This window comes from Mustela erminea, chromosome 15, assembly GCF_009829155.1.
Source record: "Mustela erminea isolate mMusErm1 chromosome 15, mMusErm1.Pri, whole genome shotgun sequence".
NCBI classification, from domain to species: Eukaryota; Metazoa; Chordata; class Mammalia; order Carnivora; family Mustelidae; genus Mustela; species Mustela erminea.
The window spans coordinates 79,421,639-79,435,715 of record NC_045628.1 but is presented as its reverse complement, the minus strand read 5'-3'; the positions used below and the strand labels follow the sequence as shown (position 1 = coordinate 79,435,715).

At 33.0% G+C, this 14,077-nt stretch overlaps 1 protein-coding gene across 5 annotated transcripts in view; it reads left to right on the top strand.

Annotated features, from left to right (window-relative positions):
* The window catches only part of RNF6 (ring finger protein 6), a 282,619-nt gene that overhangs the window by 229,230 nt on the left and 39,312 nt on the right, over positions 1-14,077 (top strand). For all 5 annotated transcript variants that reach the window (XM_032314708.1, XM_032314711.1, XM_032314710.1 and 2 more), the window contains one exon: positions 2,159-2,237. In XM_032314708.1, the coding sequence (XP_032170599.1) occupies positions 2,159-2,237 (79 nt within the window). The remainder of the gene's footprint in view (positions 1-2,158; positions 2,238-14,077) is intronic.

The following is a 14,077-nucleotide window of genomic DNA, read 5'->3' as shown; positions in this document are numbered from 1 at the left end:
CCCATATATTTATTATTTCCAGTGATCTTCTGTCCTTCATGTAGATTCACATTATTATTTATTATAATTTTCTTTCTGCCTGAAGGACTTCTTTTAAAATTTCTTGTAGTGTAAATCTGCTGATGATGAACTCTTTCAGCTTTTATATATATCTCAAAAAAATCTTCATTTTACCTTTACTTTTAAAACTTATTTTTGCTTGGCATAAAATTTTAGGTTGATAGTTTATTTCTTTCGGTAATTTCTATTGTCTTCTTGCATTGTTTTTTTTTAAATTTTTTTAAAAATTTATTTGTTTGACATACAGAGATCACAAGTAGGTGGAAAGGCAGGCCAAGAGAAAGGAGGCTCCCTGCCAAGCAGAGAGCCTGATGTGGGGCTTGATCCCAGGCCCTGGGATCATGACCTTAGCCGAAGGCAGAGGCTTTAACCCACTGAGCCACCCAGGGGTCCCTTCTTGCATTGTTTTAATGTGGAATTACTGTTATCTTCATCTTTATGACTTTACTGTGTCTTTTTTTCATCTGGCTCCTTTGAAGAGCATTTTCTTAATTACCAGTAAACATAGGAGTGCATATATATGTTTCAATTAGTGTTTTTGTTTTGTAAATACCCAGTAGTAGAATTACTAAATTATATGGTATTTCTATGTTTAATTTTTTGAGAAACCTCCATACTGTTTTCTACAGTGGCTGAATCACTTTGCATTGCAACCAACAGTGCACAAGCGTTCCTTTTTCTTCACATCCTCTTAAACACTTGTTTTTTGTGTTTTTGATTTTAGCCATTCTGATAGATATAAAGTTATATTGCTATCTTGATTTGCATTAACATGATGATGAGTGATATTGAGCATCTTTTAATGTGTAAGTTGGCCATCTGTCTTTAGAAAAATGTCTTCTTATTTTTAATCAGATTATTTGGTTTTTTGGTGTTGAATTGTAGAAGTTTTTGCATGTATTTTGGATATTTGCCCCTTAATGGATGTATCATTTGCAAATATTTTCTCCTTTTTTGTTTTTTTGTTTAGTTGTTAGCTTCCTTTGCTGTGTACAGAAACCTTTTATTTGATATTACCATGACTATTCTTGAGTTTTGTTCTGGAAAAAATTTAATCCTTGTGGATCTGCATCTTAATATTTATTAGGAAGGACAGTTGTGCTAAGTACAAGGATAATTTTTCTCCAGTACTGAGACAAAAACTTCAATGTATTTTACCCAATGTTCCATGAGTCTTGAGGTTTTCCGATTTGGCATTAACTGTGCTTTTAAACCAGTTTCTTACATTCTTTCCTAAAAACAGCTTTGCTCCAGGAAATTTAGGTCACAGGACAAAATATGTTTTTCCACATTTTTTTCTTCTTTAGCCCTTTATTGGTGAGTCTTCCTGGCAAGCATGAAAATAACTGATATATTTTTAACCAAAAGAAGTTCAACCATCTAACCCCAAGATGTACTCTTGTCTGACTCTAGAGATCTTATATTATTAAGATTTCTTCTAATAAAATTGTATGTGGTACCTTAAAATTTATTTTGACCAGAGTCTAGGTGGAGATGTAAAGGTTCAGAGTGTATCACATGAAATAAGGTATGAAATTATTTAAAATGCTATAGCCTAAGTATTAAAAATATTTTTATTTCTTTTAAAAATTACTTCTGGTTCTTTTTCATTAGATAATTTAGGACTTTATAATTTTTTATTTTTTTAATTTTTTTTAAAAGATTTTATTGATTTATTTGACAGACTGAGATCACAAGTAGGCAGAGAGGCAAGCAGAGAGAGAGGAGGAAGCAGGCTTCCTTCTGAGCAGAGAGCCCGACGTGGGGCTCCATACCAGGACCCTGGGATCATGACCTGAGCTGAAGGCAGAGGCTTTAACCCACTGAGCCACCCAGGCACCGCAGGACTTTATAGTTTTTTAAAACAAATATCCTATATTTGAGTTCCATACATTTACATTTAACTTTTCTTTTCAAATAATATCTCATACATTCCCAGTCATTTCTTTTAGAAGTAAAAGAAATGGAATTTTTCCATCTTTAGGAAAATATTTTGGCTTTATAACTGTTTTAAACTATAAGCATATTTTATAATATCACATGTTTTTAGGTTTAGACCAGTGTACTAGCATAACTTTCTTGCCTTGCTTTCTTTTAGGTGTTTTGGTTTCAATGCTTAAATGCTTTGATCCATTCCTTCATTCTCTTCTGGATGCCCATGAAAATGCTGGAGCATGGTAATGGCTTCATTGTTTCATATATTCAACAAAGAGTATGTTTTTCTCACTGGGGCCAATATTCTGTGTTGTGTGTATGTGTGTTTATATGTATGTCTCCACAGAAAGAACTTAAGGCAAAAAAAAATGGGATTTAAAAATATTTACTGATATGTAATATTATAATTACATTGACATTTAACAATAATGAATAATAATATATTACATATTATTACATATAATAAGTTATAATTTATTATATAAATAATAATAAATAATAATAAATAATAAATTGACATTTAACAATTGATCTTTAGAACACATTTTCCTGGTCTTTGACATAAATAAATTGAATATTAGTGCTTGTATTGTTATATATAAATATATAATATATAAATATATTATTAATAAATAAATATTATATAATAAATTATGAATTATATAAATAATAAATAATAATAATAATAAATAGACATTTAACAATTGATCTTTAGAACACATTTTCCTGGTCTTTGACATATATAAATTGAAAATTGGTGCTTTTATTGTTAATTTGTAGTAAGTATTTGAGTCAGCAGGTCTGATAGAAAGCTCAACACCTTCTGTAAGTTTGAATTTATGTCTGTTTCTTGTTTCACTTCCCAAACTTCACGTTTCAATTTAGACTATAACACAAGTTCAGTATACTTTATTATTGGACCAAGTCTCTTTTCTATCCACCAAGAAGATCTAACAATTGTAAATATTTATGCCCCCAATATGGGAACAGTCAATTACATAAGAAAACTGTTAATCAAGATAGAGTCATATTGATATGAATACATTAATAGTAGGAGATCTTAACATGCCTCTCTCAGCAATAGACGGATCATCCAAGCAGAAAATCAATAAAGAAACAAGAGCATTGAATGACACATTGGACCAGATGGACCCCATAGATATATACAGAACATTCCACCCTAACACAACAGAATACTCATTCTTCTCAAGTTCACATGGAACCTTCTCCAGAATAGACCACGTACTGGGTCACAAATCAGGGCTCAACCGATACCAAAAGACTGAGATTATTCCCTGCATATTTTCAGACCACAATGCTTTGAAACTGGAGCTCAATCACAAGGAAAAGTTTGGAAGGAACTCAAATACCTGGAAGTTAAAGACCACCTTGCTTAAGAATGCTTGGATCAACCAGGAAATCAAAGAAGAACTGAAACAATTCATGGAAACCAATGAGAATGAAAACACTTTGATCCAAAATCTATGGGGTACGGCAAAGGCAGTCCTAAGAGGGAAATACATAGCCATCCAAGCCTCCCTCAAAAAAATTGAAAAATCCAGAATACACCAGCTGTCCCTACACCTTAAAGAACTGGAGAATCAACAACAAATTAAGCCAACTCCACACACAAGAAAGGAAATAATCAAGATTAGAGCAGAGATCAATGAGTTAGAAACTAGAGATAAAGTAGAACATATCAATGAAACTAGAAGCTGGTTTTTTGAAAGAATCAATAAGATCGATAAACCATTGGCCATGCTAATCCAAAAGAAAAGAGAGAAAGCTCAAATTAGTAAAATTATGAATGAAAAGGGAGAGATCACAACTAACACCAAGGAAATAGAAACAATCATCAGAAGATATTATCAACAGTTATATGCCAATAAGCTAAGCAACCTAGATGAAATGGACGAATTCCTGGAAACTATAAACTCCCAAAATTGAACCAGGAAGAAATTGACAACCTGAATAGACTGATATCTAGTAATAAGATTGAAGCAGTGATCCTGATGTAAAATTAAAAAAAAAAAATTATTTGGGAAGTTTTTCTACAGACTGACTTGGGTCTAATACAATTAAACGTAGGAGATGCACTTACAAAGTATATGCTATGGGTGTACAATGGCTTCACAGCCACAAATTAAAGTATAAAATGTAATTATTTTTCTTTAATCAGATTTAATTTCCATTGGGTATTACTAGGCATATTGCCAGTGGACATATTGCATATTACTGTGGACATATTTCTTTTAAACATTGAGTTTGAGTTGCATGTGTTTGTGTTTATTGGTATTTAAAAGAACTGATCTTCCACTAATATAGCTAAAGTCCTTTCTTGTAATGAAAATGGGTAAAACTTTCAAATGATAAATAGCAAAATCACCAGTTTACAAGAAGTTCCTTTTGGGGGCGCCTGGGTGGCTCAGTGGGTTAAAGCCTCTGCCTTCAGCTCAGGTAATGATCCCAGGATCCTGGGATCCAGCCCCGCTTCGGGCTCTCTGCTCAGCAGGGAGCCTGCTTCCCCCCGCTCTCTCTGCCGGTCTCTCTGCCTACTTATGATCTTTCAAATAAATAAAATGTAAAAAAAAAAAATTATTGAAAAAAAAAAAAAAAAGAAGTTCCTTTTGGGATGGAAGTGTGAGGGGCTCTTTGGATTTGCTCTCCACCCAAATAAGCCAAACTGGTCAAAACTATAAAAGCACAACTCTGCAAATTTTCTGGATATTGTCTTAAAACACAAATGAAGAAACATTTACTTAAGCAAATCTATTGCAACTCAATAAGAATGCTAAAAGTCTGTGGCATTGTAGCCATGACCTACTCCTTCACTCTCTTATTCACAGCCTAGCTTGATGGAAGCCCCACTGTAGGCAGATGTGGTTAAGACTGTAGGACTAATAGTCTTCTCAATTTTCAATCAGGCTTACCATATCTCACAGGAGGGGCAGCCTACTAGCATTTCTCATCCCCCCTCCAACTCTAAGTTAAAGAGGCAAAATTGATGAGTGTGGCTAAGAGATTAGAGTTCCTCTTTTCCAATCAACTTATATCCATAGGACAGTCTCTGCCACAAGCATGACACGCTAAGAATACTGAGTTCCTGATCACTCTCACAACAGCTTGCTTGTAAGGCAGAGAATCTCTAAGAGATTATTGGGAAGGCAAGCCAAGAAGACCAGTGACTACAACCTCATTGTCACCGAGTGTAGTGGCAATAAGTTTTGCCTATTGTGACAGGTAGTACATACAAAGAGAGATCTCTAAAACTCTTCCCAAAGGACGCGGCTACTTGAAACAGATTAGAGGTAGAGAGAGTTCAAGTCTAGGGATGTTCTCAAAAATAATAACTCTTCCTAATTGAGACCAATAAGATAATCATAGGCCTACTAGTTTACCAGAATGAACCAAGCACAAAAACAAAAATAGCTCTTCAAGGTAAGAACAAACCTCAAAGACTTGTCTCAAAATTATCCAATTCTGAATTTAATTGGATCAGACTGCTGTACAATTTATGCCCCAGAACACTGTCAAAACTAATAGACTAGCCTGTGAGTAATTAGTGGAGCCTAACAACTGGTGTAATGCCAAATGAGTCAGATATCTTAATGGAGAAATCAGGGAAATACACAGTCAGGACAGACCAGATAAAACCAAGGTGGCTTCGCTTGCCCAGGGCTTCACCTTCCAAGGTAAAAAACCAAGGTTTAATGGACTTCACTAAAATAGCCAGCCAAATCACAAAACAAACAAACATCAAAACAAATATAAGCTTTGGAAGGAAGGAGGATTAGTATTCAGAGTAGCTACAATGTGTTATGTAAAATTTCCAGTTTTCAACAACCAAAAAGTATAAGACACACAAAGAGACAGGACTGCATGACCTGTACACCAAGAAGTAAGTAGGTAACAGAAATTGCCTATGAGAAGGCCTACATGTCAGATTTAACAGAGTTCAAATTAGCTGATATAAACATGTTCAAAGAACCAAAAGAAATGCTTAAAGGTATGAAGGTATGAAGGCACATCAAACAGATTGTTGATTTAGAGATAGAAATTATAATAACAAAATGAAAACTTCTAATTAAAAAAAAAAAGAACAATTCATTAGAGTGGCTCAATGGTAGGTTTAAACTGGAAGAAGAAAGAATTATGAAACCTGATCTTACATTAATAGAAAGTATGCAATTTGAAGACCAGAGAGAAAGTAGAATGATGAAAATAATAATGAAGAGACTCAGAGATGATAGTCTTTAAACACACCAATATAGGCATATGGGAGTATAAGAATAACAGCAGGAAAAAAAATAAAATAGGCAAAATAGTCAAGGAAATTATAGCTAAAGAGCTTCAAATTAGCTTAATAACATTAATGTGTACATTCAAGGGGGCTCAGTGAATTTTAAGTGAGATAACTTCAAAGAGATCTATATTGAGACACATTGTAGCAAAAATTTTGAAAGCCAAAAATGATGGGATAAGATTGAAAGCAGCAAAAGAACAATGACTCAGGTACAAGGGAGCTCCAATAAGATTTTCAGATGACTTCTCATTGCACCCAAAAAAATGGAGGCCAGAAGGCAGTGGGATGACAAATTCAAAGTTTTGAAAGAATAAAATACCTGTCAACCAAGAATCTTATGCCCAGCAAAATAGTCTTTCAAAAATGGAGGCAAAATAAAGATATTCCCATATTAACAGAGAAATGAGAAGACTTGTTACTATAATATACACTTTCCAAGAAATACTAAAAGAAGTTCTTCAGATTAAAAATAAGTAAATCCTGGGGCGCCTGGGTGGCTCAGTGGGTTAAGCCGCTGCCTTCGGCTCAGGTCATGATCTCAGGGTCCTGGGATCGAGTCCCGCATCGGGCTCTCTGCTCAGCAGGGAGCCTGCTTCCTTCTCTCTCTCTCTCTGCCTGCCTCTCAGTGTACTTGTAATTTCTCTCTGTCAAATAAATAAATAAAATCTTTAAAAAAAAAAATAAGTAAATCCAGTCTGCAAGAACCTTGGCAAGGAAATTACATAATCATGTAAGATGGTATAAATGATATTTCTTCTCTCTTTTCATAACTGATTTTAAAAGAAATTTCATAGAAGAGTATAAATGCAAAATTTTCAACAAAGTATCAAACATGACAAAACTAGAATTATATATAGGGCTATACATAAACACCAAATGGGATTTATCGCAAGAATGCAAAATTGGCTTAACATCCAAAAATAATGTAAGACATCATAACAATGAAGGATAAAAACTACATGATCATCTCAATAAATTCAGAAAATGGATTTGACAAAAGCCAATACCTCTTCAGGATAAAAGCAGTCAACAATGTAGGAATAGAATGGATCTTCCTCAATTGATTAAAAAAAAAAATCTACAAAAACCACAGTTAACATTTTGCTTAATGGTGAAAGACTGAATGCTTTCCCCTAAAATCAAGAACAGGACAAAGATATCATTTCTAACATTCCTACTCACTATTGTACTGTAAATTTTAGGCAGTGTAGCTGGACACAAAAATGCAATGAAGATCACCCAGATTAGAAAAGTAAAATTAAAATGATCTCTATTTTCATATGACATGATTTTATATATATATAGAATGCTAAAATTATATGTTATATATATAAAATGCTAAAATTAAAATACTTTTAGAAGTAACAAGGTTAAGGTTAAGGTTTCAGGGTATAAGATTAATATACAAAAATTCAAGGGGGTTTGGGAGAAGGGGGTGGGATTATGTACATTGGGGAGGGTATGTGCTTTGGTGAGTGCTGTGAAGTGTGTAAACCTGGTGATTCACAGACCTGTACCCCTGGGGATAAAAATACATGTTTATAAAAAATAAAAATTAAAAAAATATATACAAAAATTCATTTTATTTCTATACAACAGAAATAAGAAACCAAAAAATTATATTAAGAAAACAATTATATTAACTATGGAATAAAAGGAAGAAAATACTTAGAAATAAATTTAACAAAAGTGCAAAATTTATACTTTGAAAATTGTAAAACATTGTTGAAAGACATTAATGAAGACTTAAATGAATGTAAAGATAGCCCATGTTTGTGGATTGGAAGATATAATAATGATATGCTTGCAATAATTCCCAAGTCAATCTAAAGGCCAAAATAAATCATTTTCAAAGTACCAGCTGACTTTGCAGAACTGGACAAGTTGATTCTAAAATTTGTATGAAAATATAAGTGACTCAGAATAGCTAAAACAATCTTTAAAAAGAAAAACAAAGTTGGAGAACTCACACTTCTTGATTTCAAAACTTACTCCAAAGCTACAGTAATCAAGATGATGCAATATTGGAATAAGTATAGATATAGATAATCCAATGAATAAAATTAAGAAATCCTCATATTTATTATTGATATTTAACGAGTATACCAATGTAATTCAGTGGAGGGTGGGAAAGAATAGTTAGTCTTTTTGAAAAATAGTTCTGAAGTAAGTGGATATTCATATACAAGAGTAAATCTGAACATGTACCACACACAAAATACACAAGTAAACCCAAATAGATTATAGAACTAAATGTAAGAGCTAAAAGTATCAATATATCTTAGAAGGATGGATAGGGATAAATATTTTTGGCTTTGGATAGGTGAAGATTCTTAGTTATATGAAACCACAACACAACACAACACAACACAAGTGGACCTGAAAAAAACTTGTGCATCAGAAGACACAATTAAGAAAGCAAAAATATAAAACAAAAAAATATAATAAACAAGATCAATGAAATCAAGAGCTGGTTCTTTGAAAAGATAAACAAAATGGATAAACCTTTAGCCACTCTTTAATAAAAAGAGAGGACTCAAAGTCCAAGATGAAGGAGGAGAAATACCACCATCACCATACAAATACAAAAATATGAGAATATCATGAAATATTATATGCCAACAAATTGGACAACCTAGAATAAGTGAATAAATTCCTCGAAATATACAATCTTCCAAACTGAAATAGATAAAGGGGATTAAGAGGTACAAACTTCCATTTATAAAATAAGTCATGAAGATGAAATACACAGCATAGAGAATATAGTCAATAATATTGTAATAACCTTGTATTGTAGTAGGTGGTGACTAACACTTATGGTGAGCAGTGACTAATGGATAGAATTATCTAATGTTTTACACCTGAAAGTAGTAAAACATTGTATGTTAATTATACTTCAATAAGTGAAAATACAACCCATAGAATGGAACAAAACATCTGTCCATTATATTTATAACAAAGATTTCTATCTGGACTACATAAAGAATGCTCACAGCTCAACAGTCCAAGACAAAAAGACCCAATTTTTAAAACATACAAAAGATTTGAATAGATGTTTTCCCCCAAAGGATATATAAATAACTAATAAATACATGAAAAGATGCTCAACATTGTTAATCATTAAATGCAAGTTAAAACCACAATGAGGTACTACTTCATGTCTATTAGGATGGCTATAATCAAATGATATATAGCAATAAATATTGACAAGGATGTGGAAATTGGAACCCTCTTACACAGCTAACAGGAAAGGTAACATGGCGTAGCTGCTTCGGGAAACAGTCTGGCATTTCCTGTAACGGTTAAGCATTGAGTTATCTATTATCTAGCAATTACACTGCTAGGTATATGCCCAAGAGAAATTAAAATCTACACCCACAGAAAAATTTGTGCACATAGCAGCACTATTCATATCAGCCAAATGTTCATTACTCAGTGAATGGATATACAGTGGATATGTGCCACATCCATACAATGGAATAGTGTTAATAAAAAGGAATGAAGTATTGTTCCTGCTACAACAGTGATGAATCTTGAAAACATTATACTAAATGAAAGAAGCCAGTCACAAGGACCACATACTGTGTGAGTCTATTTATAGGAAATGTCCAGACAGGCAAATATATAGAGACAGAAAGTAGATTAGTGTTCACCTAAGGCTAGGGGGATGGAGGGATGGGCAGTGACAGATAAGGGGTTTGGGGGTTCTTTTGGGAGGAATAAAAGTGTTCCAAATTGATTATGCTGATAGTTGCAAGACTCTGTTAATATAGTAAAAGCCATTGAGCTGTACATTTTAAGTGTGTGGATGAATGGTATGTAAATTATATCTCAATAAATCTGGTTTGAAAAAAGTTAATGAAGACTTAATTTCATAATATAGCAAGTAGTCTGGAGAAAAGAATGCTCACTACATAGTAAATAGAATGTATTTGGGGGATCATAGATCATCCTCAAAATACAGAATGGGATCTGAACCACTGTAGTAATAATGATGCAAATCCAGAACCAGAAATACCATGGTTGTACTAAATTAGTATTTCATAGAAATTATGTTGTTAATGTCATATATTAAACTAATTTTCTAAGGCTTTCATTTTTTAACATTTTTCTCTGAGATTCACAAAAATTTTCAATCTCATGACATTTAACATGTCCCCCAGCATGCACATGCGTGCGCGCGCGCACGCACACACACACACACACACACCACCCTCACATTCTCTATAAGGAATAAGCAATTACAGGTTATTCATGCTTTCTGGGTAGGACAGAGGACTAACTTAAATAAAATAATCTTTGCCAATTTCCTTAAAAGTTAATGGGACTGAATTATTTAACTGCTCACACCTGGTGGAGATCTGGGCACTAATAGGTTTAACACCTTAAACCTATTAAACCTAAACCTAAAAATTTAGACTTAAACCTAAACCTAAAAAATTAATGTTCAAATTTAAAGGTATTTTCTACATAACAAGCAAACAAACTACATCATCATAAACTTTCACTCACCATTATGAAGTCAAGTGAGGTGACAACCAGTGTTTCCAGGTTCCTACTTTGTAAATTCAGCCAAAATGTGTCATACTAAATGTAACTGACCAGGTTTATGTTACCTACATAGTGTTCTTTATGTTTTAACTTGTATCATATGGAATCAGTTAATGCAAGACACTAAAAATAAGTAGAGAGAGAGGATCATCATCCCTACCATTTTCTACTAACTACAGCATTTCCCAAACTTGTCTGTATGTTAGAATTGGTGGAAGAATTTTTTTTTTTTTTAATTCCAAATCCAGACCATCCCCTTACCAACTGAATCACAATCTCTTTGGTTAGGCCACAGGCATCACTAACTCACGAAGCTCACCAGAATGTTCCAAAGTAGAGACAAGTTTGGTAATTACTGCTCTAGTACAAGTGCAAACAGGCAAGGAATGATGATTTTCCATATTTCAAAAATGTTCTCATTGTTTTTATGTTTTACTATGCTTTGTATTCTATAGTATCAATTCCATTTCTAGTGATTTACAGCTAATGAAAATTTTATTCTAAAAGGTTATTAAATTATTTAGAACTTGGGATATATTTTTCCTTCTTAATTTATTTACAGTGGTGTCACTGACTGCTCAATATCACAATTTTTTACCCACTTTGAGTTCTCCGAGATTGAGGGGGTGTTGTGCAAGTTGCAGCTGGGAATGTCCAGCATCTGTGGTGGTATAGGCTCTTCGGGCAGGAAAGCAGGAGTGGTGATGTGGGCAGGGATCAAGACCTGGGCATGAGATCCTCACAAAAAGGTCTTGAAATGTTCTGTTGCCATAGAAGCCCATTGTATGGGGAGGCCATTTGCAACTTGAATATATATAAACCAGGGACTGTAATTTTTCTTGTATGATGGCTTCTTATCAGATAATCTTAAATTAGAAATTCAATGTGACTAAGTGGACCCCATTTTATCATGTATCACTAATCATTTACAACATCACTAAAATATTTATACACTAGTTCTTCATGATTTTATTTTGCATTTTTCTGATGACTAATCATTTAGACCCTCTTAAGTGTGATTGTTTGCTTGGAAGTTTTTTCCAAAGTCCTTTGCCCATTTTTTAATTGAATTATTGTCTTAGGGAGTTGCAAGAGTACTTTCTAGATAAGAGTCCTTTTTCATGTATATGTTGTAAGTTTTCCCCTTAATCTATTCCTTGACTAATTTTCTTTTATTATTAAAATCAGAAGTATTAAATTTTAAGTACAATTTATTGTACTTAAGTAAAATTTAAGTAAATTTAAGTAAAATTTATTGAAACATTTTTATGGTCTATGCTTTTCTTTTTGTCCTAAGAAATCTTTTCCCCACCCCAAGTTTACAAAGACTTAATGCTGTTTTCTCTTAGAAGTTTTCTCTTTTTAAGTTTTATGTTTAGTTTTCTGATCTGTTTTAATTTTTGTTTATGGTTTGAGGTAAGAGTTGAGATTTATTTTTTGCATATTGATATCCAATTGTTATAGTACCTTTTATTGAAAAGATTATGCTTTTCCCATGAAATTATGTTGACATCTTTGAGACTGTTTGTATAGATCTATATCTGAAAACTGTTTCAGTGATCTACATGTCTATTTCATTGGTCTGCATGTCTATTCTGGGACCATATTGTCTTGACAACTGTACTTCATATTTAAATCCTGAACCAGGTAGTAAAACTTCTCTGAAAAAACTTGGCTGTTCTAGGTTGTTTGAATTTCAATATGAATTATTAAAAATCAGCTTTTCAAATTCTAACTAAAAATACTGGGATTTAGATTGCAATTGCATTTAATCTATAGATTAACTTCAGGAAAATTGGAAAATTGATATTTTAATATTACAGAGTCTTCCACTTCATAAACATAGTATATCTTTCCAATGATTTAAGTTGTCCTTCATTTCTCTCAGAAATGTTTCAGAGGTGTTTTTTTTTTAAGAGTTTATTTATTTATTTGACAGAGAGAGATCACAGGTAAGCAGAGAGGCAGGCAGAGAGAGAGAGGAAAGGACACAGGCTCCCTGCTGAGCAGAGAGCCTGATGCAGAGCTCGATCCCAGGACCCTGAGATCATGACCTGAGCTGAAGGCAGAGGCTTAACCCATTGAGCCAGCCAGGCGCCCCTGTTTCAGAGTTTTTAATGTATGGTCTTGGCACATCTTTTGTTAAACATACCCACCAGTGTTCAAGTTTTGAATGCTACTATAAATGATTTTTAGATCTTATTTTCTAATTTTTCATTATTAGTATTTAGAAATATTTTATTTCTTACAATAACTTGCATCCCATGTCCTTGCTAAATTCACTATTTGTTCTAGTAGCTATTTTTTGCTTCATTAGGATTTTCTATATATATATAACAATGTTGCTTATGAATAAAAATAGGTTTAGTTCCTTTCCTTTCATTTATTTTTTTCTTACACTGATGCAGAGTCTATGACCTCCAGAACAATGTTAAATAAAAGTAATGAGTGTGGACATTTTTGCTTTTTTCCTCCTAGGAGGAAAAAATTCTTTTTACCATTAATTATGATGTTAGTTTTTTCATAGAGGTCTTTTTCCTTTTCTTCTGGGACTCCAGCTACACATCTGTTGGAACTCTTGATATTTTCCCACCTCTCTGTTCATTTATACCATCTTTGTTTTCTCTTTTGGTTCATTTTTAGTTTCTTTTGCCGTGTCTTTAAGTTCACTGATCTTTTATTTAGCAGTCTCTTGCAGTTAATATCAAATCAATGACATTTTCCTTCCATGTGTTAATACTCTTACATCTCTAGATATTCTAATTAGTTCTTCTTTCCGTCTTTCCTTTCTCTCATTTTTTTCAAATGCCTGAGTATAACTGTGATACTTATAATAGCTATCTTATAGATTTTTCTGCTAATTCCAACATGTCTGTTATTTCTGTGTTGGTTCTATTACCAATTTTCCTCCTGCTTATGCTTATAGTGTTTCTTCATATATCATACTTTTATAATGGATACTGGACATTGTGAATTTTATGCTGCTGGATGTTTTCTGTTGTATACTTTAAATATTTGGACTTTGTTTTGGCAGGTAGTTACATTCCCTATGAATAGTTTGAGTCTTCTAAGATCTGTTTTACTTCTTTGAGTCTAGAGTATTTTACTATAGAAGTCATTTAGTTCCTATACAAACGTTAGCTCTTCTTGGATGTCTACTGAATGCTTCATATATTAAATGATGTCTCTCTATTTTGGCCCATGGAAATTTGAGTAAATCTCAGCTTT